The sequence below is a fragment of the Panthera uncia genome, assembly GCF_023721935.1.
Source record: "Panthera uncia isolate 11264 chromosome A3 unlocalized genomic scaffold, Puncia_PCG_1.0 HiC_scaffold_11, whole genome shotgun sequence".
Lineage (NCBI taxonomy): Eukaryota > Metazoa > Chordata > Mammalia > Carnivora > Felidae > Panthera > Panthera uncia.
The window spans coordinates 57,708,804-57,735,946 of record NW_026057578.1 but is presented as its reverse complement, the minus strand read 5'-3'; the positions used below and the strand labels follow the sequence as shown (position 1 = coordinate 57,735,946).

General features: G+C 43.3%; 1 protein-coding gene across 5 annotated transcripts in view; it reads right to left on the bottom strand.

Annotated features, from left to right (window-relative positions):
* Positions 1-26,631, bottom strand: part of TBC1D8 (TBC1 domain family member 8) — a 111,599-nt gene extending 84,968 nt beyond the window's left edge. For 3 of the 5 annotated variants that reach the window (XM_049651354.1, XM_049651355.1, XM_049651356.1), the window contains exon 1: positions 26,331-26,627. In XM_049651354.1, the coding sequence (XP_049507311.1) occupies positions 26,331-26,457 (127 nt within the window). In that variant the 5' untranslated portion in view covers positions 26,458-26,627. Of the gene's footprint in view, positions 1-26,330 lie in introns of all 5 variants that reach the window. The other 2 variants (XM_049651357.1, XM_049651353.1) reach the window with 2 other exon arrangements.
* Between the last annotated feature and the right edge of the window lie 512 nt (positions 26,632-27,143).

Below are 27,143 nucleotides of genomic sequence, written 5' to 3'. Positions count from 1 at the left end.
GCATTCCTAAGTGCCCTCAGGGGGTCTGCCATGCAGAGGGGTGAAGACCAGCAGCTGGTCCAAATCCTTTCCACTCCACACAAACCTGGGGGCCCCCTCACATGAAGGTCCCTCTAGCAGGCAGGCCCAAAGGGACAGGGGAGCAAGGAAGATTGGATACAAACCACTCTACTCACAGATTCCTTCACACCAGTCACCTGGTCCCTACCTCCCTGCTGACTGAGGAGCCCACATGTCCTCTACACCCTAATATGTCCTGTCTCCACCTGCCATGTTGCTCCTTTCCGGCCAGCCTCAGAAGAGACACAAGCCTGTCCATCCATGTTCCTGACACCTTCCTTCTGGGCCTGGTTGCATTAATGACTCCTTTAAATCTCTAAAACAGGTGTCCCCTCCAATCTTTGGCTTCAACGCAGAGTAGCCTGGGGAGCTTCCAAAATACTGATGCCTGGGCCCTGCCCCAGAGTCTGGTGTAACTGGTCTGGCATGCCGCCTGGGCACCAGCACTCTTACAGGTTACTCTGTGACTTTGCTGTGCAGCAAGACTGAGAGAACCGCCATCCCAGCATCTCTTTCTCCTGAATCCCTAAGGCTCTGCATCCTGCTACTTTGCCCTTGAGCTGCTCTTTTGTTTCACTACTTTCACCTTGAAAGTTGCAGAAAAGTAGGACACACTTGCCACCCCCTTTCTTCTTCATCCATTCTATCTGGCCTCCATCCAGACCATCCTTCTGTAGGAGTCCCTGCAAGGACAACAACCGTGTCTTTGACACATGGCTCATTCAAGCCTTAGTCTTCTTATCTGTAAAATGAGGATGATAACTACCCTGACTTGTCATGGTAAGGACTAGATGAAACAAGGTGACATATACTAAGATTTCTCTCTCCACAAAACAGGCAAAATAAGCCAAGTGAGTAAAAGGATTGGTGTAGAATCCTGGTCTCTATGCTCCTGGCTGCTCCTGATCTTTGTCCGGGGGCTTGTGCCCACTGTTCAGGAAGGGCCCCTGACTCCTGCCATTGGAGGGGCAGGGGGCCAACATCAGTGATGTTCTATCATCTGAAAGCCAGCTCCTCAGACCAGATAGGGCTGACATGAAAACCTACACATGCTGAGGGCCATCCTGACCCTTCTCAGCCACTGCTCTCAATGCAAACCATCTCTCACACACCCTTCCTGGGCTCTGATCTGCATCTGTCCACCCATCACGCACATCTCAAGATTAGCCATGGGTCACTCCACAGGTTCTGAATCCTGCCTGAGCCCTGGAACTTCCTGGAGAGATTTCAAATCCAAATCCAGAGATGTGTGGTATGGCCTGGGATGGGGGCTGCTGAAAGCTCTCCAGGATCCTGAATCACTGGTTCTGGCCTATTATTTGCACAGTAAGCAGGGGCCTTCATTATCTGATACAGCTGCTAAAGAGAACAAAAAGTACAGGTAAGAATAAACCAATCCATGATAGCCAAGACATGGGAACAACCTAAGTGTCCATCAACAGATGAATGGATGAAAGACATTCTTTCATCCATTGTGTATCTCACACACACACACACATACACACTAGAATATTATTCAGCCAGGAGAAAGAAGGAAATCCTACCATTTGCAGTATGGATTGACCTTGAGGGCATTATGCTAACAGAAACAAGACAGACAAAGACAAACACTGTATGATATCACTTACATATGGAAGCTAAAAGTGTTAAGCTCCTAAAAACAGTAAAATGGTGATTACCAGGGGCTGGGGGGGGTGGTGAAACTGTGGAGATGTTTTAGGGTACACACGTGCAACTAATAAATAATTTCTGGAGAGCTAATGCACAGCGTAGTGATTATAGTCAACGATACTCTATTATAAACTTCAAAGTTGCTAAGAGACTAGATCTTAATAGTTCCTACCACAAAAAAGAAACAATAATTATGTGACAGGATAGAGGTGTTAGCTAACACTACAGTGGTAATCATACTGTAATTTATAAATGTATTAAATCAACACGTTATACATCTTGTATAAGATATTATATGTCAATTATATCTCAATAAAAAAAAAGAAAAAATCAACCCACATTTAGGAGAAAACCACCTCTCAGTCTCCACAGTAAAATAACTAAATACAAAAGTACAAGAAGGGGGAATGTCTGGGTGGCTGAGTCAGTTGAGCATCTGACTCTTGATTTCAGCTCAAGTCATGATCTCACGGTTCCTGGGATCCACGTTGGGCTCTGTGCTGACAGCCAGGAGCCTGCTTGGGAATTTCTCTCTGCCACTATTTCTGCCCCTACCCCACTCGCACTCTAAAGTACAATAAATAAACACACAAACAAAAAACTAAGTAAGCACAAGAAGGCCCATGCAAGAAATGCCAATTTCAGGTTCAATCTGGCAGCAGAAACTGGATAAGAAACATAATCCCAGGAAAGCTCTGGACAGACACAGGGACAAACCGAGCAGCTGATTCATGTGTGACCCTAATACTGGGCTAAGGGCATATGGTCTTGGAAAGAAGGCATTCAGAAGGCATGAGCACATACTACTCATATACCTGGAAGAACTTCTGAGTAGGGTCAGTTATGCTTAAAACTCAGAAGCTGGCCCCTATGATTATAGTGAAACGCCAGCAATCCCTTGAAGGGTGTATTTTATTTCTTTAACTTCTTAGCCCTTATGAAATTTAGCAGACCAGAAATATTGAACTTACAAGTCACATGACAACATTGACCAGCCTCACCTAACGGAGTCTATGACAGAGCAAACTTCCTCACTCCTGACGGAATTCATCTCAAATCACCAAGGGGCTCTTTTGAGAGGAAAGAAAAATAAAGTCAGAGAAAAACAATTCCAAAGAGCTTTACTGAAAAAATACAAAGCAATACAGTATTCTATCCTTTATAACACTGTTACCAGCTGGGCTTATCTGAACACAAGCCATTTCAGTGCCCCCACCCCCATCCCCACGTTGTGGACATCGTTACTACTGTCATCAGCTAACACATTATCACACACATAGCATGTACCAGGGACAACAACAAGCTCTGGCCACTCATTACCTCGGTTTAAGACTCCCAATGCTAAATGGTTTCACTCCTGAGGCTCAGAGAGATTATGTTGCTGGTACAAGGTCACAAAGCAAATGAGTAGGGGAGGAGCCAGGACTCACATCCAGGGAAGATGTCCCCAAACTAGGCTCTGTTACCTCCTGTGCTTAGACTGGCAGCCTGTGATTCTAAGCAAACTAACTCGTATTCTGAGCAGGGACAACAGAGCGGCAACATGGGCCCCTGGCACCAGCAGGCTACTCACTAAATGAGGAATCCTTGGAAGCTGGGCAGGCACAGCCATGGGGCAGTCACTTCACCCAAGGGGGAAGAAGACTCCCTCAGGAAACACCCATACACATACTCCATGCCATCACAGAGATCCTTGAACCCAGGGACAGTCCCTGGGCAACCTTCGCCTACACTCCAGGTCCCTAGGGAGAAAAGGGTCTGACAGAAGTCCATTCCTGGCACCTACCATCAATGTGTCCCCTACGCTCCTGGGCCAGGAGGAACCAGGCTGAATATTCTGCAATTACTTGACTCTCATTCAACTAAGCAGAATGTGGGTTGTCTGTTCAGGAGTGAATTCCATATCTCACAACAAGAGATAGAGAGAAAATATGGGGTAAGTATGAATTCTGTCCTAATAAGGCATAATACTTCTTGCAGGACTACACATGAAATCCAGTCACTGGTAGCAAGGTGAGCTCTCAACACCACTCAGGACTGTCACTATCAATGGGATGATTAAAGGGAATGATTAAAAACTACAAACGACAGGGGTGCCTGGGTGGCTCAGTCAGTTTCAGCTCAGGCATGATCTCACGGTTTGTGAATTCAAGCCCTGAGTCGGGTTCTGTACTGACAGCTCAGAGCCTGGAGCCGGCTTCAGATCCTGTGACTCCTCTCTCTGCCCCTCCACCACTCGCGCTCTGTCTCTCAAAAATAAACAAACATTCAAAAAAGTTAAAAAAAAACCAAAAAGCTACAAACTACATCACTGACATCCTAAAAGATGAAGAAAACAATCCTGGAAGACAGGTAGTATGTGTGCAGAGGGCCAGCCAACTACAAAGGGGCCCAATTCATCAATACATCCATATTTTTTTAGCACTGACTCTTGGGAAGAGGACTCTACACAAGCCTCTTAACCATCCTGTTAGAGTGCCGTGATATGGAAGAATGGAGTGTTATTTATTCACTAACTATGCGACTGTGAGTAAGTCATTGTTTTAACAGCTTGGCACAGTCTAGTACTAAGTGTCAAGCGAGGTTGAGATACCAGGAGTGACACAGGTCACCCCTCCAGTCTCAAGTCCCTCCTCCAAAACACGAGGGTCCCATTCACAGACAGGCCTGAACTGAGAACGAAGAATGAGCACATGCTTCAAAATGATGAGGCTGCTGGGAGCCCACTGTGTCCACATCCCAGGCAGCTGGGGTGGAATGGCAGGTCCGGGGCATGCACAGGAAGCAGGTGTCGATGCACAACTCTGCTGGGAGGAGCGTAAATCATACAAACACACAAAATATGCTGTGACACATTTTCCAGTGCTATTATTCTGGTAGGTGAAGAACAAGGTGTCTGTGCATATACATATGAGCTTGATTATATAGACAATGGATAAAGCTGGAAAATCAACTCAAAAAAGTTAACTGGGATTTGGGGGGGTTTTTTCCTATATTTTCTCCAATTTTTTACAAGCAGCATTTATTTACAAGATCATGGGAGAAAGCATCACTACAAAATTTTTTTTTTTAAGTTTATTTATTTTGAGCAGGAGCATGCACGCAAGTGGGGGAGGGGCAGGGAGAGAAGGAAAGAGAGAATCCCAAGTAGGATTCTCTGTGCTGCCAGGGCTCAAACCCACAAACGGTGGGATCATGACCTGAGCCAAAACCAAGAGTCGAACACTCAACAGACTGAGCCACCCCGGTGCCCCACTACAAAATCTACAAGATGTTTTTAATGTTCTGTTCTCTAATTTAAAGAATGAAATTATGACCAGAAGTTATCTTTTTTATACTATGTTGACTGCTTATTAAGTCTATGTGCCAAGGATAGCCAGCTCTTGTGGCTGCATATTACATAAAATTGTACATGGAACCAAGATGTACTTCCAGACCAGTCAAGATCCCAGCTGGTTTTTAAAATAACTTTTTAAAACAAAACAGTGCTCCCAAATTTGGAAGATTGGTCCACCTGTGTTCTCACCAGTGCACAGCTCACATCAGCATGCTGCAAGCCTTTGCAGTGGGGCCAAATGTTGGTCGAAGTGTAAAATGTGTTTTGCCACAGCCAGGAATATACACTTGCACTGTGGTGTCTGTTGAACAAAATATCAGGCCCAGCAGCCAGATAACGTGGGTGTATAAACTGCAGCAAATGAAAGGTGAGAGGCACAGGAGAACATCAAGGCAGCACCTATGTTCACCAGAACACACAAGGTCAACGTCTCGCGAACACCTAAGACGGCGCAGGAGACCCAGCGATGGACAGAGACACAAAGCACAAACCAGCAAAAGGCATGAGAGCCAAGAGATGGTGTGACCCCACAGCACTAACTGGCTGTAACTGTTACTAAGGTGCTGAGCTACATTCCAGCAGTATCCAAAGTACATGTGATCGCCAACCACGTTGGGATCCACTGCCCTAGATGTAGCAAGCATCTCAAGCAGGCTCCCAAAATAGAGCACAACGCTGGGTAAGGTATACACCTCAACTTGTGCCTTCACAATCTGTGAAAGCTTTGTGTTTTTGAGCCTTTTTTTCATTCTGTGATTCTAACCACTACTCCTAAGACAGACAATTTTACTCTTCCTGTGTGGTGTTTCATGGTCACTGCTGCAGGCCTATGTTACCAAAGAGAGGAAGATTCATTACCATAATAGACAGCTAGCTGTTTAGATTCAGCAAGGTGCTCACAGAGTTCTCAGCAAGCCAGAGAACACATTTCTCCCACGGCTACTGGCCACATCTCCACCTAGCACCTTACAAATATATGGCCAGAGGTGCCAGAAACAGCAGGAGGAAGGAGGTAGAGGATTCACTGTAATCTCCAACAACGGGATAACTCAAACCTTTTTCCTCTCTTTTTTTTTTTTTTAAAGTTTATTTATTTTGAGGTGTGGGGTTGGGGCGGAGAGGGAGAGAATCCCAAGCAGGCTCCGCACCGTCAGGGTTCGAACTCAAACAGTGAGATTATGACCTGAGCTAAAATTAAGAGTCAGACACTTAGCTGACTGAGCCACCAAGTGCCCCAAACCCTTTTCCTTTCTTTACATACATTTAACAAAGTATTTTCATCATTATGTAAATGTAGCATAGAAGTACTGTGTGTCTAAGAAAAGTTCATTTGATATTCAAGGTTCTATGAGAAATGCTTTCAAATTTCCTAAAAATAATTGCTACAGAGTCCTAAGAGGGTTGTTTGCAGGCTAACCAAGATTAAAAACAAAAAACTAAGCAAACAAAACAAAAAAAAAAACCCTACCATATTTCTATTCCCCCAATCCAAAAGACTGACAATAAAAAAACAAATTTAAGGGAAAACTTCACGTTAATTTGATATATATTCAGTTGGCTGAAGGGGAGTGAACAGATTTGGCAAGGGTTTTAAGAAAACTCTCAGCTGACAGAAGGTGAGCAAGGGTTATTCCCCAAGAAATTCACTGAAAGCAAGACTGAATTTGAGGACCAGACCCAATATAACCTTTGCTTCCAATCTTCCTGAGGATGTGGTCTTTTTTGGTACACAGCCCAGGTTTACCAGCTGCCAATAGTACTTGCAGATCATTACTTAGGAAGCTGTGGGGGGAAAAAAATCTGACAGAGTCACGAAAAGCCAACTGGGCAAAATAAAGCATTTAGAGACACTGTAGGACTTCCCCACAACAGAACAGGACCTGTACTCCCCTAAATGGGCTTGTGAGCAGAGACTCAGAGCCCTCACCTTGTCAAGTGCCTTAGAACTAAGCTCTTCAATATGCAAACTATCTCACAAATGAACAATACAGATCATCAAGCTATACATTCATGACATTTGTGTGCAGATTAATTTCCTTTGAGCAAGTATTTTTATGCCTGCTTAAAAAACAAGTGGTCTCCCATGACAGATGCATTCATCATCCAAATAATCAAGTGGTCTTCCGGCCACTCCTTTGTCCAACAGCCAACAAGTTAATTGGACAACCCAGCACCTCTGGAGCCCACGGGGAGCCCGGGGCCAGGGTTCAGATTCTGAAAACAGAATCCCACATTCCTGAACCTACTATTCACAGCCACTCCCTCCCAAGAGTAGACAAAATGAACTGTTTAAAAAAAATTGTAGAAAATAGCCCATTTCCATGTCTTATATATCCAGACCTGAATACCAGCATTTTTACAGATTTATGAAGCTCCTGCAAAGTCAGAAACCTGAGAAAATAGACATATAGAGATTAAAAAAAAAAAGCTTCCTTGCAGAAGTTTTATTTCCACAAAGTGAGGCAGATTCTAATCTATTCAAATTTCATTTATTTTGAAAAATCTTCATTTGTTTCAAAGAAAGTCCTGCATTTACTTCCAGTAATCCTCTGAAAAAAAGCAACCAAAACCACAAGCCCTCAATATCAGAAATAAATTATGTTAGGCACTGTTTCCTGTCTTTTTACACCTAATAATAGTGTGAACTAGTTTGCAGATATGAGGTATAGCAGTTTTACATTGTAGCACTATGATATAGAGCCCAGAGGCTTAGAGATATATAAACGCATTGTTTAAAAACTATCACCTAAAAAAACTTTTCTTTTAATAAAATAAAAACTGTCACCTTTCCCTAACACTAGAGTCAGGCAGAGTAACCAATATGCACACGTTAAATTCGGAGACAGCCCCAAACCTCATTTGTGTTTACAGCTCTTCCTTCATCCAGACATTTTAATTCCTGGCATTAATTAATTGTAATAGTTAATTAATTACAGGTAAAAAACTTGAACTCCATCCTCCTCCCCTTAAGACCCTATTAGGTTATAATGTCTTAAGAATAACAATTCTCTATCACAAGCATCTCTGCTGTGCACATATGGACTTTCCATAAATACTTGTTGATGTTCCTGACTGATCAGCTTTAGAGAAAGACAAAGTGCCAGGATTCTGCTACCAATAGCTTGACAAATCAGATGACCATACCAACCTCATCTTGCCAAATGAAGATACCCAGTGGCCTAGACAAATCTTCATATGTAGGTTAAATGAGGTAAAGTAGATGAAAACACTATGAAAAGTACAATACAATATGCAAAAATGCTGTATTATTATTGCAGAGTAATAAGCAATAATATTTATAAAAAATAGGAAGTTTGGAAGAAAAAGGCATTTTAAATTGGCTGTTCTTTCCTGGAGAAAATGAAGACAGAAAACTGTAAATAATAAAGACAGACAAGGTCAATTGTAGACATTGGTCAAGTCTTGAGGTGGGCAGAGTCAGAGAGCTTTCCTGTCTAATTCTTTGAAGACAGCTTCACTCTATTTCTGAGCAAGTCAAAATTATATCCACAGCCCCTTCTACTTCCTCCTCCTCCCCTTTACTTCTTTTCCTCTCTCAGATTAGAAGGACTCTCCCTATTCACTTGCTACATGTGGCTAGCCCCAGAGACACGGGTATTTGGAACTGGGGGCAAGAGCCACAAACTTAGCACCCAAGCTGGTAACAGTAAAATAAATCTTGGACTCAACCTGGCCCTAAAGAAGCAGATCTTCAAATGCCAGAAATTCTCAGTTCACTTCACATACCATGGAGGGGATATGTCCACCACCTATGAAGAGTAGCCTTGCCTATGTAGAAAAGAATCAACTCTGCAGTCAGAAGAAGACTAGGCAGGGAGGAGGTGGAGAGTGGGGAGTGGCAAATGGATGAAGGGGGTCGAAAGGTACAAACTTCCAGTTATAAAATAAATAAGTCCTAAGGATGTGATGTACAGCATAGTGCCTATAGTTTATAATACTGTATTATATATTTGAAAGTTGCAAAGAGTAAATCTTAAAAGTTCTCATCACAAGAAAAATAAACTTGTAACCATGTACAGTGATCAATGTTAACTAGACTTACTGTGGTGATCATTTCATAACATACACCCACATCAAGCCATTATGCTATATAACTGAAACTAAGATCATGTTATACAACAATTCCATCTCAATTAAAAAAAAAAAAGACTAGACACACACTATTTGAAATCGCTGAACTTTTAGAGCTACAAGGAAATACAGAGGTGACAGGGACCAGCCTCCTCATTTGACAGGTGAGGAATCTGAGCCTCCAGGAGGTTGGGTAGATGTCTCAGGGGTCACACAGCACTGGGAATTAACTACACCTGTGAGACTGAGTCCTGTCCCCAGCTCTCCCTACTGCTTGGTGTTCACCCTTCAGAAGTTAGGACCACCTCACGCCCTCACCTACAACTTACAATTATTCCAGGATAATGGGGGGAAGGTGACTAACATTAACTAAGCACTGCAGCTGTCAAGCACTGTCCTAGTACTTCAGATCCATTTTTTTTTTTTGCCATTTACTATCATAATTACAACAATTTATATTAGTAGTATTAGCTCCATTTTATGGAAGAGGAAACTAAGGCCAAAGGTCATACAAGTAGGAAGAACAAGATTTCTCTCCTTTTCTAACTCCTAATAGTCCTATCCTTTGCCCCAACAATGCTTAAAGAAATTAGGTATGGATATGATTGAGATCATGGTAGAAAAATCCACCGAAACCAAATTCACCTTAAGCATTCTACTCCATATCTTAGCTTTGAAAAACAAATACATATCAAATCCAAAACAAATAATTTAATTATAAACTTGAAAATGCCTAACTCAAATTCAAATTCTGGTTTGTTTGTTTGTTTGTTTGTTTTTAATGAATTGCAATGCACCTCTAAACAAACTTCAGTTCTTCCCTTCAATTGTCCACTCAGCCCTAATGGGAAGAGAAACAAGGGTTTTAAGAGATAGACTGAGGGTACTTGGGAAGCTGGGAACCCAGGAGCAGGGGCTACAGTCCCAGCGAACCAAGTACAGTCCTAGCCATTCATTCAAGTCTACAGAAGCCAGAAGAAACTGAGAACTACATGTAAAAATCAAGAGTTTCCTTAACAGTTAAATACAGAATTACTGTGTGATCCCACTATCTCACTTCTGAGAATATATCCAAAAGAACAGAAATCAGAGACTCGAATAGATATTTGCACATCTACATTCATAGCTGCATTATTCACAATAGCCAAAAGGTAGAAGCAATTCAATGTGTATCAATAGATGACTGATCAAGCAAAATGTGATATATCCATGCAATGGAATCTTACTCAGCCTTAAAAAAGAAGAAAATTCTGATACAAGCTACAACATAGATGAACCCTGAGAACATTATGTTAAGTGAAATAAGCCAGACACAAAGACAAATACTGTATGAAACCACTTACATGAGGGTAGTCAAACTCCTAGAATAGAAAGTAGAATGCAGGTTGCCAGGAATTGCAGGGAGGGAGGAATGGGGAGGTCACGCTTAATGGGCACAGAGTTTCAGTTTGGGAAGATGAAAAAGTTCTGGAGATGGATGTGGTGATGGCTACATGACAATGTGAATGTACATATCACTGAACTGTACACTTAAAAATGGTTAAAATGGTAAGTTTTCTGTTCTGTATATTTTACTACAATTTTTAAAAACTTTGTTACCTAAGCCATTTTAATAAACAAAATATAACAGGGTCTCAACAGATGCCAGCCCAGCACAAGATGAGAAGGAGCAGGTCTGGAGAATGCAGGCATGGGGACTCCTGTCTCAGCAGTCCCTTCACCTTTCTGGAAAGGGCTAAGTGCAGTCAAGTGAAAACAGAGCAAGAGCATCGCTGCCTCAGATCAGTCCGGCTCCTCATCTGTATACAAAGGAATATGGCTGGTGGTCTCCAAAATCTGAGCCCCATCAGTCACCCTGCTGTGACCCCCAGAGGCCAAACAACTAAGAGTCCCAGTGGCATGGAGGTCAACCTCATGACTGGGAGACTCGAACCCACAGCTGCTGAGGCTATTTTTAAATAGGAAAAGGAGTCCACTTCATTTCGGTAACCTACAGAAGGCTGCAGAGTGCTTCTACAAAAGGGAAAGGGAGCAGGGGTGCTGGGAAATGCCGCAGGAGCCCACTGTGCCAACACTTCCAGAGCACAGGAGGGCTGAGTCCTTGGAGGGTGTCCATAACCCAGGGCCAAAGCAGAGCACAGACGGGCCCAGAGCCAAGCTGTGCTTACAGGTATTCCACGAGCCTCTGTCTCAGATGAGGACGAGGGGTCAGAAAGACTTCAAGAGATAATATCCCTAAGGCTGGCAAGAACCTAAAAGATAGGGCTCAAAGGCCTAACTTATTTGACTAAATATTTCAGTTTTTAAAAGCAAGGACAACAAAAGCCAACCTCTTATAGTGTGGCGGCAAAAAAAACCACAAAATGTTTTAATGAAGGAAGTTTAAAATGAGGTTAACATAGTTAAGGGGATTTGTGGCACACACTGAGAATTCTAGTCCTAGGTTAATTACCAGAGTTAGCAATTACAAGAATAAAATCACTCTAGATTAATTATAGTAGAGTAAGTGCCCTGAGGGCAGGACTTTGTTTTGTTCACTGCCTGGAGAAGAGCTAGGCACACAGTAAGTACCTACTGAATGAATATCTTTTCCATGATTTTTATTCTTTTAAAATTCAGCTATTTATTGGCCACAACTAAGGCCTAACCTAACACTGTAACATATATACATGATATTAAAAAGTCTTATGTCATAGTCATTTACAGTTTGGGGCAGGTGGGGAATATCTATATATGCCACCCACCCTGCTGCACATAGTAACTGGGACCCCCAAGAAACCTCAACTCTAGAAAGCATGTTACCAAAATGGTTGTTTCCATGAGAAAAGCAGAAGGTGCTTAGTTCAGACTCACAATTAAGTTATTTTTCCTGCAGAAATTTCCTAATGGGTTTTTGTTGTTAAATTACAGGTGTATCTTACATTTTCTTATTACAGGCTAAAAATACCTCTATCAAAATGGACAAGTGCTTCCGGGTTCACACTTAAAATTATCTTTTTTTATTTATCTTTTTATTTGGAAATAACTTCAAGTTTAAAGAAAAGCTTCAGGAATTAAAATAGGACAAAGAACAGTCATATACCTTTTGCCAAGAATCAGATTTGCCTACTGTTACAGCATACCTCATTTGCTGTGTTATCTGCTCTTTTTCTCTTGATATGATGTGATAGGACGTAATTACATACACACATTTTTTTTTCTGAATCATTTCGAAAGGAGACCTATTTCCATGGATAGGGGTATTTTCTTACACAACAATAGCATCGTTATCAACCTCACTAAATGTAACACACATGGTACTTTTATCTACCACTGGTATTCCAGTTTGGTCACTGACCCAACAAGGGACACCCTTTGCAGCATGTTTCTCCTTCCAGTTCAGGACCCATTCTAGGGTTGGGCATTGCATTTAGTCATGTCTCTAGTTGCCTTTAATCCTCAGCCTTTCCTTGTCTTTACAACTGATGAAGACAAAGGTCCCTATCCCCCTTTTTTTGTTTTTGACAGTTTTGATCAAGTTATTCTCTTTCTTTCTTTTCTTTCTTTCTTGTGAGAGGGAGAGAGGGAGAGATTGAGCACGAGCAGCGGAGGGGCAGAGAGAATCCCAAGCAGGCTCCGCACTGTCAGCAGAGAGCCCAATGCAGGGCTCAAACCCACAAACCATGAGATTGTGACCTGAGCGGAAATCAAGAGTCCACGCTTAACCAACTGAACCCAAGCACCCCTATTTTCAGTTTGTAATAAAAACATGCTAACATCTGAAATATGTATTCAAATTTACAGATTTTACACACAGTTTTAATCATTTGCTCTGTACTTAAAATGTACCTCTCTGAAGTTGTGATGGGAAAATCATCCAATTTATACAATTCTGATTCTAAATAAAACTTTTCAGAAATGTATACAGCAATATTATAACTATAGCATATTAGAGCATGTGTTCTCAAAGCTTCTGCAATTATGATCTCTTTTGGTGTCAGTAAATCTGCCATTCAATTCTCTCTCTCTGAGATTCTCCTTCCCTCCCTCTCCCTGCTTTACTCTCTCCCCCCCAACCCTCCCTCCCATGCACACACAGACTTTCTAATAATCCTTCTGGTATAAATGCATGCTTGCCTATGGAAACTCTGGTCTTGAACCTTACCAAGATTTCAGGCACCATCAACACATTTCTGGCTTTGCCTATAGTTAAGGTTTCTGCAAATTTTAATTCAGAGAAAATAACTAAGTGTACTATTACATGGTTCTAACTTAACTTTTGGCTATGAAATATAGAGTACTCAAATCTAGCTTTCCAGGTAGTACAGGAAGTTAAAAAAATCACACAAGAAAAGCAACTTTTACAGTGGGATACACATCCTATCAAAGAGAATTTCCAGTTCCACAAGAGGCTCTCCAACCCCATTTATTCACACCTAAATGTTTTATTTGGATAAATGAAGATAAGCAAAAGGCTGCAAGATAAAACAACATCCACTTCGTGCAGACCTTTGCATTGCAAGCACCTAAGCAGTAGACATCAGAAATGCAGCTCCAGCTACCATCGACCTCACCTAATAGCAATTCCCAAATTAAGACGCCAAAGTGTAATGTGATCACTCTTAGCCTCACCTGGCCATGAAGCTGACTCAAGTACATTACTTCAACTAGCAAGTGGCGGTACAGCAGACACACATCTCATATTTAACTTATCAAATTCAACAATATGCCCTGGCCAAAACGCAGAGGGAAAAACAACCGCTCACGTGGACTGCCCATCCATCAAGGAGCACAGGCCCTGGTGTGAGCTCCCTGGGGAGCTGGAGGCTCTGGGCTCCACAGAGGCCCCGACTTTCCAGGAACTCCTTGTAACATGAGCAGATTACCAAGAAGGGGGCCCTGCTGATTTTAAGGGTAATTTTTCAAGCAATTTTTGTCCTTCATGTTGATTTTGGAACCTAATACCCACATTAAGAGGCAGCTCCGTTATACTGAGATTAAACAGTATCCACTTTGAGCCCTAAATGAGTGTCCAAACTCTACCTCAAGAACATACAGGAAACTAAAGGTTAAAACAAAAACACACAGGTGCGCGCGCGCGCGCGCGCGCGCGCACGCACACACACACACACACACACACACACACACACAGTTTTGGGACACTAGTTTTATTAAAACCTAATTTCTCCACCCAAATCCTTGCTGTGACTGAATCCTTAATATATGGAAGATCATGAGCTATACATTCCTAAAGCAATCTTAACGCCTTGCTTACATTTTACATTTACTTTTCATTATAACAGCAATATAACAGAAACTCAAAATCCAAATTTGCTCACTATGCTCCCAGGGTAAGTGTAATATCCAAATCTCTACCTGAGGTTGAAATATGCTGTTTCTCCCTTGTAAAACTGTGTCTGTCATGCAAATACTGCATCTCAAGTGAAAAATTCCAGAAGTGCCTTCCAAATCTTTCATCATAGGCCAATCCCACTTTAGAAGGCTAACACATTTCCTTATGAAAACATCCCTATATCACAAACATTGGTGCACAAATTTATTTAAAACTCTGTTGAATGGACAGTAATAATAATTCAGGATAGCCAAACTTTCTGGTCAATCTTTGTAATTTACTAAAATGATATTTAATCTGTATTTTCCTTCTAGAAATAAATCCTATTGTTTGAATCCCAATAACATTACTGATAACAAAAGTTTTTTATTTACATAGTAAATAAATGGTAACACACACACACACACAGGAAACTCAATGTGGCATCCAATGCCAAGCAATTAACAATGAATTTTTAAGTTGCTATGGTTTCCTCGAATAATTTCTTTTGCCTGGTGAAACAATTACCATCCAGTGCTGACCCAGCATCCCTGGGATCCATTTAAAATAGTTCATCCTTCTGGTGACCAGTTACAGATTCTTTGAGGTAATTTTTTTCCCCAGTACTCAGTATTTAACCTTATTCCCAAATCAAAATTCCTTGGGAATTGTCTCCTGAGGTCCTGCTCACCTGGATGCCTTACCTCCTTTACTGACCTATTCAAAACCTAGCCATGACCACTTCAAGGCCCAGCAGCCACAGATGCAGCATTCAACAGACCTTCCATTTCCTGACAAAGAATAAATTTGTGGTTTTCCCTCTTTTTTTTTAAGTTTCTTTATTTTCAGAGAGAGAAAATCCCAAGCAGGCTCCGCACTGTCAACGCAGAGCCCAATGCGGGTCTTGAACTCATGAATCATGAGATTCATGGACCTCATGAGATTCAGGACCTCAGCAGAAACCAAGAGTCAGACACTTAACTGACTGGGTGACCCTGGAGCCCCAACAAATAATAAATTTATAATAACAACCAAAAACCAACCAAATCCCACCTTGATAAAGCTGCTCACGTGCATGTCTACTTCCTCTCCACCCATCCACTCCCAAACTACTCTCCCTGAGGCAGCCAATGTCCCTCGAGCCTTTTCCATACCATACTGCAGAGTCCATCCCTCTCCCCTCCCTCTTTCTTGAATACACTTTTCTCTTGGCCTCTGGGAAATACACTCTACTCATTTCCTCCTGTTCTCCTGACCACTCCTCTGTCCCCTCTGTGTTTTCCTCCTCTACAAGCCTTTCTAGACAACTCACAAGCACATCAAACTGAACTTGTCCAGAACAGCTTCTCAGAGGCCACAGAGCTCTCACACATGTGCTTTCCTTTGCTCAGAAGGTCCTTTCCTCCCTGTTTTACCCAGCTAACACCATTCTAAGCACCCTACAGGTCTTAGCTGACACAACAGATCCTCACAGAAATCCTTCCTGACACTCCCAGCCTAAATTAGCTTCCCCATTATTCCTTCTCATCACCCTCGCCTCCCTGAACTTACCACCATTTATAATTCTTTCATGGTTTAATAATCACTCCATCACTACCACTAGCTTTTTCCATCCCTTTAGATGATAAGCTGCATGAGAACACAGGGCCTGACACTGTTGAAAGAAATGTTCTTTTGGCTTTTTCTTCTTTAAATACAAATAATTAAACAGGGGTGCCTGGGTGGCTCAGTTAGTTAAACGTCCAACTCTTGATTTTAGCTCAGGTCATGATTTCACACTTGTGAGATCGAGCCCCACATTGGGCTCTGAGCTGAGCATGGAGCCTGTTTAAGATTCTCCTTCTTTCTTTCTTTCTTTCTCTCTCTCTCTCTCTCTCTCTCCCCCTCCCTCCCTCCCTCCCTCCCTTCCTCTCTGCCTCTCTCCCACTCATGCATGCATGTGCTTGCTCTCTCTCTCAAAAAAATAAAAATAAATTTAAAAAAAAGGGATTTTGACAACGTATCTAGAAAACATAACAATTTGAAGTATGAAATCTTCCACTGTTATTATAAAACTCTTAAAATAACACCAACAATAATAATTGTTTTTCAGGTTAAGAAACTGAACCCCAGAAGGAATGGGTCAGTCACAGAACCACATCTCTGAGGTTAGGTAAGAGATAAAAATCATAAACTTGTAACTCTAAACCAATTTCTTCTCCAGAGGGGGGAAAAAAAAATCTAGGCTATCTTTTGATTTCAAATTAAAGTACCTGACTAGATTAGATGCATTTCTGAAAATAGTTCCTAAGCCTCAGTGAAATTGACACACCCCACACATGGTAGACATTTTGAAGGCTAAATATAGTTTACCGAGAGGACAAATATCTGAAGCATGGGTAATCCAAGAGTAATCATGGTCCACGAGGCAAGAATGTAACATTGCTTCAATGCCTCTCCTTATCCCCATTACACATACGGTGCTGGTAACCAGAAAAACTGCCAAGCTCTCCCAAATTTTAGATTCAGTCTACATTTTATCCAATTTACATGTGCATGTAAAAAAACAAATAATTCTACCAGGCTCAGTGAGAAACACAACAGCTCCCTCATGACCTTCCCTACTCCCACTTCCCAGCCCCTGAAGGAAATTGCTTCGATCCTTAATGGATTCTTTTTGCATTTACCTTCATATCTCTGATTGTATCACTAGTTCTTTTTTTTTTTATTGTTTATTTATTTTGAGAGAGAGAGGAGAGAGAAACAGACTACAAGTGCGGTGGGGGCGCAGAGAGAGAGAGGGAGACACAGAATCCGAAGCAAGACTCCAGGCTCTGAGCTGTCAGCACAGAGCCCGACACGGGGCTCAAACCCATGAGTGTGAGATCACGACCTGAGTCAAAATTGGATGCCCAACCTACTGAGCCACCCAGGCACCCCTATCACTAGTTCTTGAATTTATAGAGAGCTGAGCTTTGTAGTAAAACTATGAAACTTGGCTAACCTACACAACTTTTTATTTTCCCTGCAGTTAACAACTGCCAAGAATCCTTGGCTGATTTAGCTTTATCAATAATTTACCCACAATTCCTCTCCTAGTGCACAGACCTTCCTTCAACATGTGCATGGATGGGAGGTGCTCTACCAATCTCTCTTCCCCTAGGAGCTGTCTTGCAGCCTTTTGCCCTGCTCTCATCTGGACTGAGGGGTCTCTGAGCTGTCATTTTACGATTTCCCTTCACCATCATCCTGGAGATTCCCTTATAAGGACTTGTTTTTAAACAAGTAACAAAAAGCACAAACTCTTGGGGGAAAAGATTGTACCCGACTGCATGAAAATTAAGAATGTTAGTTCTTCAAAAGACCCAAAATTAAAAAAGTCCAGTCATAAAGTGATAAATTTTTAATACTTAAAAAATACAGAACACACAGACACATGTGCATGTACACACACACACACACACACAGCTCCTAAATTAAGAAAATCATACTTCCTCATGTGTTTCAGGTTACTGAGCCATGTGACTTGCTTTTGCCAATATAAACTGAATAGGAGCTCCAGGTTGGCTAAGTCAGTCGAGGATGTGACTCTTGATCTCAGGGTCGTGAGTTTAAGCCCCACACTGGGAGTAGAGATTATTTAAAAAATATACAGGGGAACCTGGCTGGCTCAGTGGGAAGAGTGTGCAAATCTTGATCTCGGGGTTGTGGGTTTAAGCCCTATGTTGGGTGTACAGATGACTGAAAAAAAAATAAACATTAAATAAAGTGAATGGAAGGGATAGGTGTCACTTCCAACTACAAGTTCTAAAACCCAACATGAGAGTCACCAAATTCCTTTCCCCCCTTACCATGTAACCATGGAAGCATTAGGAATGGAGCCTCCATCAGCCCATCTTTGGATGCCTACAAGAGAACCTTGGGAAGCCACATTGGATATATAACATGAGGGAGAAATAAACTAATGTGGATCCACAGAGATGTTTGGGATGTTTGTTACCACAGCATAACCTAACCCATTATGGCTGATATACCCAACAAGATCACTCACAGGTATATTCTCCAGAGAAGCTTTCACACATATGAACGTTATACAAGAATGTTCATAGCAGTATTATTTGTAATAACAAAAACAACTAGAAACCCAAATATGAGCTGACAAAAGAACGAATAAATGAGTCATTCCCATCAATGAAAATGAATGAATGCGGCTATATGCATCAAAATGGTTCAATGTTAGGGAAACATTAACTATATATATACACATATATATGTAAAACTATAAATATAAATATAACTGGGATGTGGAAAACAAGCTTCAGAAAAAAACAAAGTAAATTATTATTCCTTTTGTATAAAGTTAAACAGCACACAAAACTCAACAATGTATTGATTAGGGAGGGGAATATAATCAGGAAAACACACAAGAGATCTCTTAAACATTGGAAATACTCTATTTTTTTAGTAACAGGTGATAGGTATTGTATTACTTACACTTTATATTTACATTATGTACTCCTATGCACACAGATTTCGTATTTTAAAACTTTAGGCAAACTACCATCCTATTTATTATTTTTAAATGTCCAATCTCCATCAGTAACTACTTATTCAGAATAAAACCAACCACAAAATACAGTGCCCTTTCTTAAGGAGAACTTATTTGTGGCTGTTTATTTTGCTGCTGATTTTTCCTTCCTTTTTTGAAAGTAAAAAGCAGGAAGCAGAAAAATAAAATCTGGTGGAACAACAGACCCACCAAATGTTCAAGAATATTAATGACTCAACTTCACAGAGCTGTGTCAGTTGGCTGGTGATATACTGGGGAAATCATTCCTAGGTCTGTACAGGATCATTTACATAAAGGTTACCAACGGGCAGTTCTAACAGCTGGGCTGGCGCAGCTGACAAACTACCGCTAGTCCTTACAGGCACGCAGGGCAGGCGTGAGAAATAGCAATGACAACACTCTGTATTATTTATTCCTGCCTTTCGCATAATTCCCATTTCCAGGATGATACAAAACATTTCTCAGCCTCAGAGGCTCACACTCATCAATTCTACTTGGACATCCATGTACTCACTAAATATTTACTGAGTGTTGCAAGCAACAGAAACTGTTCCAGTGCTGGAGGCATGGTGGTGAGGGACACAGACCTGGGATCTCCATCCTGGAGATCATGGTCTGGTTCCCTAGAAAGTGATAAAGCCACAAAGGGCCACATCATGGGAAACAGCGGTGAGTGCTCTAAGGTGTAAGAGGATCAGAGGAGGGAGGGGTCCAGTGCCCCATCGCCAGGTAGCAGAGCTCAGGCTGAGATCTGAAGGGTGTCAAAGGGAGAGAAGAATTAGCCAGGCAGAGGGGGAGGTGAGGGCACCCCCAGGCCGAGGGGACAGCAGGTGAAGGTCTTGGGAAGTGCCTGACAAGTTGTCCTTACCAGGAGAAGGTGAAGGAGAAAGAGCCTGAGAGGTGGTGCGGAATAATAGCTCTTGCAACACCCAAACAGCTGTTAAAATATGCTCAGGGCTGCTTTTCAATACAGATGATTAAAGTTTTTTAAGTTAGGGGGAAAATCTGTCTTGGAAATTTGATCAGATTTACTACTTTCATTTAAAATAAATTCCTTCTCTATCCAATGCTGCCAGAATATAGAGTCAAGACCATAAAATCCTATCCCTTCACAGCTAATAAATGAATTCTTTAAAAGCTACAAGCCTCTCGATCATTTTCAGCTCTTCCTAAGGAGTTCCAATTAGGCTGAAATGGCTAGCCTCCACTACTGCACCACCCACACATTTGTACCTCATATTATTCCTCAAGGGACACAGTCTTTGCCTTGTTTGATTACCTAATTACAGTGCCCTTATTATGCCTTAATTAAATGCAACTGTTGGAAACCCCAATGTTTTAATGGCTTATCAGCCCTTAAAAACGTATCAGTTATTTTACCCGTATATCTGTATTGTAAGATATCTTCCAGTTTATGCTCTTAAAATCAAAGTACTTCCTTTATTTGTGTTCCTTCCTTAATGTGCTTTTGGAAAATAAGACCAAAGCATGTAAGACTCTGGAGCCAATATCTGGGAAGTCTACACAATGCAAAGGCTGCCCAACTGAACTGAAGAATTTTGTTGGTAGTAAAGACTAAATATTTACCACCAACAAATTCAAGGGCTCCTGGCTGGCACAATCAGTACAGCATGCAACTCTTAATCTCAGGGTCGTGGGTTCTAGCCCCACGCTCAAGTGGAGCCTACTTAAAATAAAGTCAAGGGGCACCTGGGTGGCTCAGCTGGTTAAGCGTCCGACTCTTGATTTCAGCTCAGGTCATGATCTCATGGTTCATGAGTTCAAGCCCTACACATGGCTCTGCACTGACTACAGAACCTGCTTGGGATTCTCTCTATCCCTCTCTCTCTGCCCCTCCCCTGTTCGTGTTCTCTCTCTCTCTCTCTCTCTCTCTCTCTCTCTCTCTCTCTCTCTCTCATAAATAAATAAATAAATAAAAAAAAAAAAAAAGTCCAAAAAAAAAAAAAGGGCAAAAATCCACCCACAAATTCAGCTACCTGAGCAAGACTATAGCCAAGAAAGCCAACACTCAAGCTGGGCTTCACCAATTTCCAATTTTCCAACAGAGTCATTCTGAGCAAGGCTAGTGACCACACACAAATCCCTGGTGTCAGTTTCGTATCCCCCAGTCTTTGGCACACTGTCCCAAAGAGAGTAGACAATTCACTCTGAGCACAGTCACTCAACGCCTGCAACACCGAAGTGAAGTTCCCTTTATTTACTAGGATTTAACAAAGGATTTCAAAGAAGCTCTGTAAAACAAATCCTGCTAGCACAAACTGCTATTTAAATATTTAACTTTCTGGGGCACCTGGGTGGCTCAGTAGGTTGAGCGTCTGACTCCTGACCTCAGCTCAGTTCATGATCTCACGGTTTGTGGGATTAAGCCCTGCTTCAGGCTCTGCACTGACAGCATATAGCCTGCTTAGGAGTTTCTCTTTCCCTGCCCTTTCCCCACTTGCTCTCACGCTCTCTCTCAAAGAAAATAAAATTTTAAAAATAGTTTAAGATATAAACAAATATTTAACTTTCTGGGATACCTGGGTGGCTCATTGAGCATCTGACTCATGATTTCAGCTCAGGTCATGATCCCTGGGTCACTGGATCGGGTCTGCACTGAGTATGGAGCCTGCTTAAGATTGTCTCTCTCTCCCCCTCTGCCCCTCTCCCCTGCCTACATTCTCTCTCTCTCTCTCAAAAAAAAATAAAACTAAAACAAAAATAAAAATTAATATTTAACTTTCTGGGGCACCTGGGTGGCTCAGTCACATTCTGGTTGAACGTCCACCTCTTGGTTTCAGTTCAGGTCATGATCCCAGGGTCATGAGACCAAGCCCCACACTGGGCTCCATGATGAGCCTGGAGCCTACTTAAGATTATCTCTCTCAGAACACCTGGGTGGCTCAGTCAGTTAAGCGTCCAACTCTGGATTTCAACTCAGGTCATGATCTTGTGGTTAATGAGACTGAGCCCCATGTGGGCTATCTGTGCAGAGACTGCTTGGGATTCTCTCTCCTCTCTGCCCCTCCCCCTGCTTGCTCGCGCATGCATTCTGTCTCAAAATAAATAAATACACATTAAAATAAAGGTTCTCTCTCTCTGCCTCTTCCCTGCTTGCTCATGCATGCTCTCTAAAAACAGTTTATATTTAACTTTCCAATTATACTTATTAAATACTGCAGTAATAAATATTTTTTATATCCTTCACTTTAATGCAAACTTCTTTACAACACTTTTATTCTAAGAAGCCCTCTTGTTAGTCAATTTTTTAAGTGTTCCTTCTCTTTTTTTCCAAACAGACTAGGTGGCAAGCCCAGATAAGCCCTTCATATAGTTCTAATCCTAAGCCTTGTTTGAATTGGAACCCTTGTGTATTGCTGGTAGGAATGTAAAATGGTACAGCCACAGTGGAAAAGTTTCTAACCCTCTAAAGTAAGCTTCCTTATTGTCCCTATCTTGAGGCTGTTACAACTAAGACTCAAATAAACCAAATAAACTAGCACAAGGCCTCTCTGTCCAGATTTGTAACAGACTTATCTTGACTCAAAGTCGCTATTTTCCACTACACCATACTTCCCCCTGTGACCCTAGCTACTTAGGAAATTGTTAGCCCCTAACTATTATAAATGCAATGACAGCAACAGGGGCTGAAGGCAAACATCCTGAAAAGTAGAAGCCATCAATATTTTCTTCAAATTACAACTTTTTAACTGCCAGGCTCTTTGGGAAAAGAACTACAAGGTTATACAGAAACGCACATAATAGAACTCTGAAAAATAAAATCCTTTAGAGGGGCATATCCAGGTGGTGACATTAGGTCTTTAAAGCTACATTTGTGCTGCTCATTTTAAGTGCTTCAGGGAGCACTGGAGGAGAGGGCAACAATGATGTGTTCTTCTGTCTGCACCTCCCAAATGCTAACTTCTCCCACTCAGTTCTCCCAGAGCTGAACTTTCATAACAAACATTCCTATACACCTGAAACTAATTTAACATTGTGTGTCAACTACACTGAAATAAAAAAAAATTAATAATAAAAAAATATTCCCACAGGTTGGAGATTGTATTCAAGTGAATACTTTTATACCTTGACTTCCTCCCTTCCAGAGCAAAATCACTTCTGTCCCAGGAGCTTTGGAAACATTTTATAATGCTGTATTCAGCCACACCATGTTCTAACTGGAGGATAAGGTGGCTGCCTCCCACTACTGTCCCCAAGCCCAGGATTTCCTTCTCCAAACAGGTCCCAAGGGGTGGTAACAGAGGCCGCCTGAGAAGCTGGTGCCATGATCCTTCCCTCTCAAAGGGAGCTACTTAAAAAAAAAAAAAAAAAAAAAAGACAGAAGGAGGAGGTCTATGTTTCCCACTGATTCCCTCCAGCTTTCCACAATGGTCAGACTGCCAGGTAAACAGGAAGCCGAGGAGAGAGGAGAATGTTCCCGTCCCATGTGATCAGCTCAGCCTCAGTCAGAAAAGCTGGGCCTCCACTCTCACCCAACTTTTAACGAAAAGTAGAATCCATCATTCATGCATATGTTCTTCCATGTAGTCACCCTACAAATGTTTAATGAGCATATACTATGTGCTAGGCACCATCATAGGTAAAATACCTGCCCTCATAGAACAGACAATCAGTAGGAAGAAACAATGAACAAAATGATCAACGATATTGTATATTAGAAAGTGAGAAAGGGCTATGGAGAAAATAAAACTGAAGATATATATAGGGAATGTGTGTATTAGTCGGAAGAGCGATTATTTTCCTCAATGAAACGAAACCTTATATTTCTGAGGGTAGGTAATTTTTAAACATGTCAGACTAAATGCCAATGGAGACCTCATATGTTTAAGCTCCTATGAATGACAAATTCAGCATCGGAATAAAAAAAAAAAGGACTTCGTTACCACTCCCTTACATTTTATTTCCAACCCCTCTTAACCACCTCTACTTGCTTCTCTCCAAAGAAAAGCCTACAACCAGTCAGAATACCCATCATGCTAGCCCTCATTATCTTCATAAACTCAAAATAAATTGCTCAAAATCTGCCAAATCAGAATTCTACATATTCTGAAAACCACCACCAACATTAAGCTGCCCTCTGTGTCACACAGTCTTGATTTTATAACATTCATAAGTGGTTGGGTTAGGACCAGCCCATTGGTGGATGTGGTAACTCTGGGTTGCTCAATCAGCACAGCTACGTAAGTTGCTACCCAGCTAAATGTCTGAAGGTAAAGCAGCCTAGGAAATGTCAGGCTTTCACAATCAACAGGAGGTTCAGAGTCCCTGAGAAATAAAGTGTCATCTGTCTTTTCATGGGGTATTTTTTTTTTTTTGGTTGATCCTTATTGCCTTTAAGAATATTGTGCATATTCACTGTAAGCCCAAACCGAAGTATACACCAAGGAAGGCCAAAGCCACAGGTATGATAAGAGACCTGCTTGGTGCACCTGGGTGCCTCAGTCGGTTGAGCATCTGACTCTTGATTTTGGCGCAGGTCATGATCCCAGGGTCATGGGATCAAACCCAGCACTGGGCTACTTGTTGAGTTTGGAGCCTGCTTGAGATTCTCTCTGCTCCTCTCCCCAGCTGGCACTCTAACTCTAAAATTAAAAAATAAATAAATAAAATAAAAAAGATCTGCTTGATTTTGGAATGCAAAAAGGAGGCGGACTGCATCATTTTGAGTTCATCACAGATACAGACTCTGGACAACAAAGCCAGGCTCTCCAGAACCTCCTGAATCTCCATCAGCATCATAGCTGAGGCTTTGTCCAGCTTCTCTGGACCTGTCTCCCTTGCTAGATGGCGAATAACCCGAAGTCTTTCCCAAAGCAGCCTCAACAGTACCCCACACAGTCAGCATGAACTAAGTGATGAAAACACTTTCTGGGCAGATGTTCCATGTTTCCCATTTCACAAACCTTCAAACCCTGTCCTTACCCTCTACTAAAGGAGACCATTTACTCCTGCCTCCTATACTAACTCCCTCCCTCAGAGCTTAAAACTGCTCCCAGAGCAGGCCCACCTGCTGCCCAACCTGTCCTCACTACTCACCACCACCATAGGTAACCCCACTACCGCTTTCATCCAGATTCTTCAACTACCCCACTACTCTTTCGTCCAGAATGCCCACCAAGTCATACCCACTCCTTGAGGCTCAGTGAAGTCCATCCTCTTAAGGAATCCAACTGTCAGCTTTCTCACCTTCCGGGTTTAAAGTACAGGAAGGGTAATTCCCTTTGCACTTGGTTCTGTTTCAGGGCCTGTTGATCACATTCCCCCATTAAACTTTACTCCAGGAGGGCTTCCCCCAGAATAAGCAGACAGTGGAGTCACCAACAGTGAGGCCAGGGACCCAAGCTCAGTCCCTTGACCTCTCTCTCCAGCCGTGGTCTGATTCTCAGTATAAGGAGGGATGCGATGGGAAAAAGATCTAAGGTCTCCTTTATTTCAGATTCCAAAATTCGGAAATTTCATATAGATCCCCTAGACACAAATGAAAAAGTCTAATAAACTGTTCTTCCATTGACCCATTTAAACAGGTGGCCCAACTATGCAAGCTGGCCTCAATGTTTCCAAATGCTTGATCTTCACGGAGCCTTGGATAGTAACTTTTAGAAAAATTGCTTTGTTTTTTCATAAATTTTACAAGCCTGAGTTTTTCCTCCTATCATTGCTTGGAAGAAACAAGTGGGGGAGGGGGTAACTGACCCGCTCAATTTTGCTACTAAGATCGTAAGCTTGGGATTCGCACTGCCTCGGCTTCTCGTCCGGGCGCGCAAACGGTCCCCAGCCCGCCCTGCCCACACGCCCGACAGCCGGGGATTGCCAGGGTCGGTGGCGGTGGGCCGTCCGTGTGTCCCCAGCCGAGACACCACCTGGAACGTCGGGGCGCATCCAGATGGCCGAGTCGGGGCCGCACCCCGCTGTCACCTGGCCCCGCACAGCGGCCTGCGCTCCTCCCGGGGCGGCCCTCGCTCCCTCGGCTCGACCTCCAGCCGGCGCTTCTCTTTCGATTCCTGAGCCGAATCTGGCCTCCAGGCGGTCACTGGGCCAAGAGGCGAAGGCACCTGCCTCTCCCGCAAGAACGCACGAGCCCGCAAGTCCCTTCTGCCACAACCTCGACGGGGGCTTGCAAGAGAAATACACAAGAAAGGAAAACAAGCCCGAGGCAGGGCCGTCCCGGCCCGGCGTCTCCCACGAAATCGCCACCTGCGATGCACCCCGGGCTGGGGGCCGCGGGCCCGGCAGGGAGCGAGGTCCGGGGCCCGGCCCGCCGCGCCCGCCCGCCCCGGCGCGCCCCTTACCCGTGAGGCGGCCACCCCCCTCGCCGTGCCCGCGGCGCCGCTGCAGGATGAAGTAGCAGCTGCTCTTCTGAGTCACCCAGAGCTTCAGGGCGTTCTTCAGCAGCACCTCCTCGGGCTTGAGCCACATCGCAGCGGTCCGACCGCGCCCGCGGGCCCCGGCTTACATCGCCCCGGCCGCCTGCCGCGCCGGGCCGAGCCCGCTCGGGAGGAGGCGGCGGCGGCGAGGACCGCAGCCAGCCGGCGTCCTGCGCTCTCAGAGTCCCGGGAGCGCGGCCGGCGCAGCTCCAGGCTCGCAGCCCGCGCAGCCGCGCAGGCCCCGCCCCCGTCCCGGCTCCGCCCACGGCCCCGCCCCGGGCCCGCCCCCGGGCCCCCACCGCCACCCACCCCCCGCTCCCGCGGCGCCGCCTGGGTTTCCGAGTCCCGGCCGCTCCAGCGCACAGTTCCGGAGTGGAGGGAGGAAGTCCCATCCCGGCTGCCAGGTTCCCCCCTCCTCTCTCCGTTGCGCTTGCGAGGAGCGCCTTAGACTCTTCTTCCTCCGCCCCTCCTGGGAGGCAGCTCGGGACCGCAGGACTTGACTCCCCGCCCCTCACTCTGAGAGGGGGAGGAGCGAGGGAAAAAGACATCTTGTTCTCACAGCTGCAGGTTGCCCAACCGAGGGCATTTATTTGTCTTTTGGGGAGCAGAGTGCACGCCAGAAAACCCAGGTGTGTTTGGAATAATATAGCATTTAACACAACAAGGAACACTTTTACGGATAACAAAAAATAGCATTAAAAATTAAAAGCAATTACTTTCCGATTTTAAAAAATTGTT